This window comes from Sesamum indicum, linkage group LG7, assembly GCF_026168435.1.
Source record: "Sesamum indicum cultivar Baizhima isolate 11 linkage group LG7, ASM2616843v1, whole genome shotgun sequence".
NCBI classification, from domain to species: domain Eukaryota; kingdom Viridiplantae; phylum Streptophyta; class Magnoliopsida; order Lamiales; family Pedaliaceae; genus Sesamum; species Sesamum indicum.
The window spans coordinates 12860705-12864534 of NC_142663.1; the positions used below are offsets into that span (position 1 = coordinate 12860705).

Genomic DNA, 3830 nt, shown 5'->3' on the forward strand with positions numbered 1-3830 from the left:
TAAATTTCAAAAGATTGAGACTTCGTCCTTCTTAAACGTCTTCACAATATTAACTAAAATTTGACCTCATCTTCCAAAATATCTACTGTTTCAAATTCTACGTGGTCGTAACAAGCGCCACCCGACCCACCAAACTCTTCAACCCTTTGATTCGTGTACTCTTCATTCAGAGGGCTTTTGGATTTGAGTTCCACACATGTCCTGGGTACTTTTGTCGACTTAAAAAGTAATTTCTAGTTATGAATTTATTGATATATTTATGAGGGTTTTTTCTTTTTTTTAAGTAAGAGCTACGAACTATTGTTAATTGAATCATTTTTGTCAACATAAATATTTAATAAAAACTATTACAATAATAATGTCCTATTCAACAATCCTTACTAATATAGTACACAATAACTCCTATTATGGGTATATAACATTCCACGCACATGGCGGATTTCAGACCCATGACTTTAAGATCATGGAATCTTAACTTTGTTAACTGAGCATGGCTCATTGACATATTTATGAGGATTTCAAATATCTTAATGTATTGTACGGTATTATAAATTATTTTTATTTTTTAAAAAAAAAGTGGACTATCTGATTATGAGGGTGTTTGGCTAGTGTGTCTTATGAGATGCTTTTATGGCTTATAAGATATTAAATTTTATTATAAAAATAAATTCATAAAGTATTTAGATAAAATAAGATTATGGAGTTCATAAGATGTTAGGAATGACAAATTTATAATTATTTGAATGAATTTGTTAAAGAAATAATTTGGTAACTCCTTACTATTTTTCTCAAATAACTAATTAGTTCATAATATCTTATTTTTAGAGATTATAAGCTCTTTTCCTGAAAAAATTCCTAAATAAATAATAACATATTATAAGCTTTCAAACATTTTCTAAGATACTTGGTTAAATTGCATAAAACCCACATGCATTTCCAAAATTCAGCTAAAACCCCCTCTCATGTTGTAAAAATATGCAAAAGAAAACGTCTTTTATGATAGCGAAGAGGGGTGTTTCAATCTTTCTCAAGTCTAAAATATGTGGAAAAACATCAAAACATAATTATATTTGCACGAAGAGCATGTCTGACCCACCTTCCATTAGTTTTTAATGAAATGGAGATTTTACGCATTGTTTTACAAAATAAGACTCTTTTTTTCTTTTTTTTGGCTGCATATTTCCAAAACGCAAGAGAAATTTTAACTAATTTCTTAAAAAACAACAGGTAAAAATGGAATTTATTCAAAGTATTTTAAAGAATTTATAAGCTGACTCAAACACCTTCCAACTACATTATGGATTTTTATGAAAGCCTACTGAATCCAACGAAAGTTAGAGTAGAGTATTTTTATTTGTTTAAATATATATATATATATATATATATATTAATAATCGAATTAAACTCGAGCCGAGATTGAAAGCACATCAAACAAATTTTTACTAATCAATCCAATCAAATATAGAGTAATTAGATCAAATTTTGGGTAAATTACAGTAACCCCCTCTCGAATTTGACATAGTTACGGATACTCTAATTGTTTGAAAAATCACAAATACCTCATAATTTTAACGATCACCCAACGTCTAGTCTAATCCACCAGTCTCCATTAGTTTTCCACTTTTTTCAATGAACCAACCAAATGCTCTTGTGGACTATAAATTTAATTATATTTATTTTTAAATTTTTTGTTGACTAATTGAGCAACTTTTTTTTTTATAATTTTCAAATTTTTCGATCCAACTCATCTGAGTTTTTTTACAATTATTTAATTTTTTTCAAGAAAGAAGAAAAAAATATAAAATTGTCAAAATTGATAATTTCAAACTTCTATTAAAAATTATATAATTTTATTAAATATTAAAATATTTATAATTATGTCAAATCTCATATGAGCTTGTTGGAATTAATTTTTTAAATTTTTGAATATTTGTTATGCAAAACTTAGGTCATAAAAACAAAGGGTTAGACCGGTTTCGAACCGGAGACCAACACTGATCGGTTGTGCGATTACCGAACCCCCCTAACCATTACACACAAAGAGAGCAAACCCTACATAAACCCTGAAACCTCTTTTGCTGCATCTCCAATGGCGTCTTTGCCGAAGCCCTCTCTTCTCGTCCTTCAACCAGATACTCTGAACGCTTGAATTCACTTCATTTTGTCATTTTGAATCATAAAGTTCCATATCAATCCTTAGGTTTAGTGAATAAATCTGTGAGAGATGAGTAAAAGTTGTGCTTCAGGGATTTTAGCTGCGCTGACCTATGCTGGTTTTAGTGCTGATCATGCTTACGCGGATGGGCCATTTAATTTTTCTCCATTCTCTAGTTCTTCTGCAGCTTCGACGCCTCAGCAGACGGCTCCCGAGCCGGCAAAGCCGCCAGCTCAGCCTTCGGCCGCGGAGCCAACACGGGTTCGTAATGATAATCCAAGGACAACTTCTGCTGGATTTGACCCTGAGGCATTGGAGAGGGGTGTCAAGGCTTTGAGGGAGATTACTAGTTCTTCACATGCTAAGAAGGTAGTTCAATTTGGGTTCTTTTCATTCAGTATTCTGTTTGAATCACTTGTGGCGGTTGAAAGATTGTAACTTGAAGAAAATTGGGGATGTGGTATTCGCATTTGCGGAATTCTATTGTTACTTGCGGTTTTATGAAAGAACATTATAATTTTATGTTGTGGAAATATCTGGATGAAACGGTGATTATGTCACTTTATCGGGGGAAGTATGTCCATAAAGCCTGCCTTTTGTTTTCGCATTTATCAATTATTAGGAGGTAATGACATGCTGTCGATTTACTCTAGGAATTCTGTTGATATAGGTATTTGAAGTGATTAAAAAACAAGAAGAAACCAGACAGCAAGAATTAACGGCAAAAGCAGCAGAGTTCAAGGCAATGCAAGCGCAAGCCGAAGCTGTAAGTTTCATTGTTGTTGACTACTAGGAGGATTTTGTCTCTGAAAGCATGATGTTGTAAAATGTGCTCATAAATTGTGATTTATATACCAGATTGCACTTGCTTCTTGAAGTAATGCCTTTTTGTGGATTTTGAGCCTTGTGATTGGAGCATGAAATAGTTCCACTCAGATTTGGATATATATACCCATTTCAATATTTGAAGATTTAACCACATTATGAGAGTTCTTTCAGACTGTTTGACTTGATATCCATCAATGATACATTTTTCTGCATATAAAAGTCGTATGTTCTTTTCTTTAAGATGAAACAATGAGAAGTAGCCATCTATTTTTGGCAGGAGAAACAAAGGGTGGTTTATGATGAACAGAAAAAGCTAGCTCAGCAACAAGCACAGATAAAATCACAGATGGCTCGGTATGAGGATGAATTGGCGAGAAAAAGGATGCAGGTATGTGATCCATTTGGTTCGTATGCAGTGGAAAAGCAGTTTTCCAGTAACTATACAAAAATATAATCCTGAATTTTGTAGGCAGAGAATGAACACCAAAGAGCAAGAAATCAAGAACTTGTGAAAATGCAAGAGGAATCCGCGATGAGGCAAGAGGCAGCCAGACGAGCAACAGAGGAGCAAATTCAAGCACAACGTCGCCAAACTGAAAGAGAAAAGGCTGAGATAGAACGTGAAACTATCAGGGTGAGGGCTTTGGCAGAAGCAGAGGGAAGAGCCCATGAGGCCAAGCTTGCAGAGGATGTTAACAGAAGAATGCTAGTTGAACGAGCAAATGCGGAGAGAGAGAAATGGGTTGCTGCTATTAACACAACTTTTGACCACATTGGAGGTCTTTTACCTTAAATATTTTTTTCTTCAGTAGACCTGCATTGTCTATGGTATTGGTATATCAAAGTT

The 3830-nt window shown here is 33.6% G+C and overlaps 1 protein-coding gene across 1 annotated transcript in view; it reads left to right on the forward strand.

Moving 5' to 3' along the window:
• The first annotated feature begins 2013 nt into the window (after positions 1 to 2013).
• LOC105166820 (uncharacterized) overlaps positions 2014 to 3830 on the forward strand; it is a 5067-nt gene continuing 3250 nt past the window's right edge. Inside the window, exons 1-4 of the mRNA XM_011086308.3 lie at positions 2014 to 2524; positions 2826 to 2921; positions 3261 to 3371; positions 3453 to 3762. Of these exons, the coding sequence (XP_011084610.1) occupies positions 2225 to 2524; positions 2826 to 2921; positions 3261 to 3371; positions 3453 to 3762 (817 nt within the window). The 5' untranslated portion in view covers positions 2014 to 2224. The remainder of the gene's footprint in view (positions 2525 to 2825; positions 2922 to 3260; positions 3372 to 3452; positions 3763 to 3830) is intronic.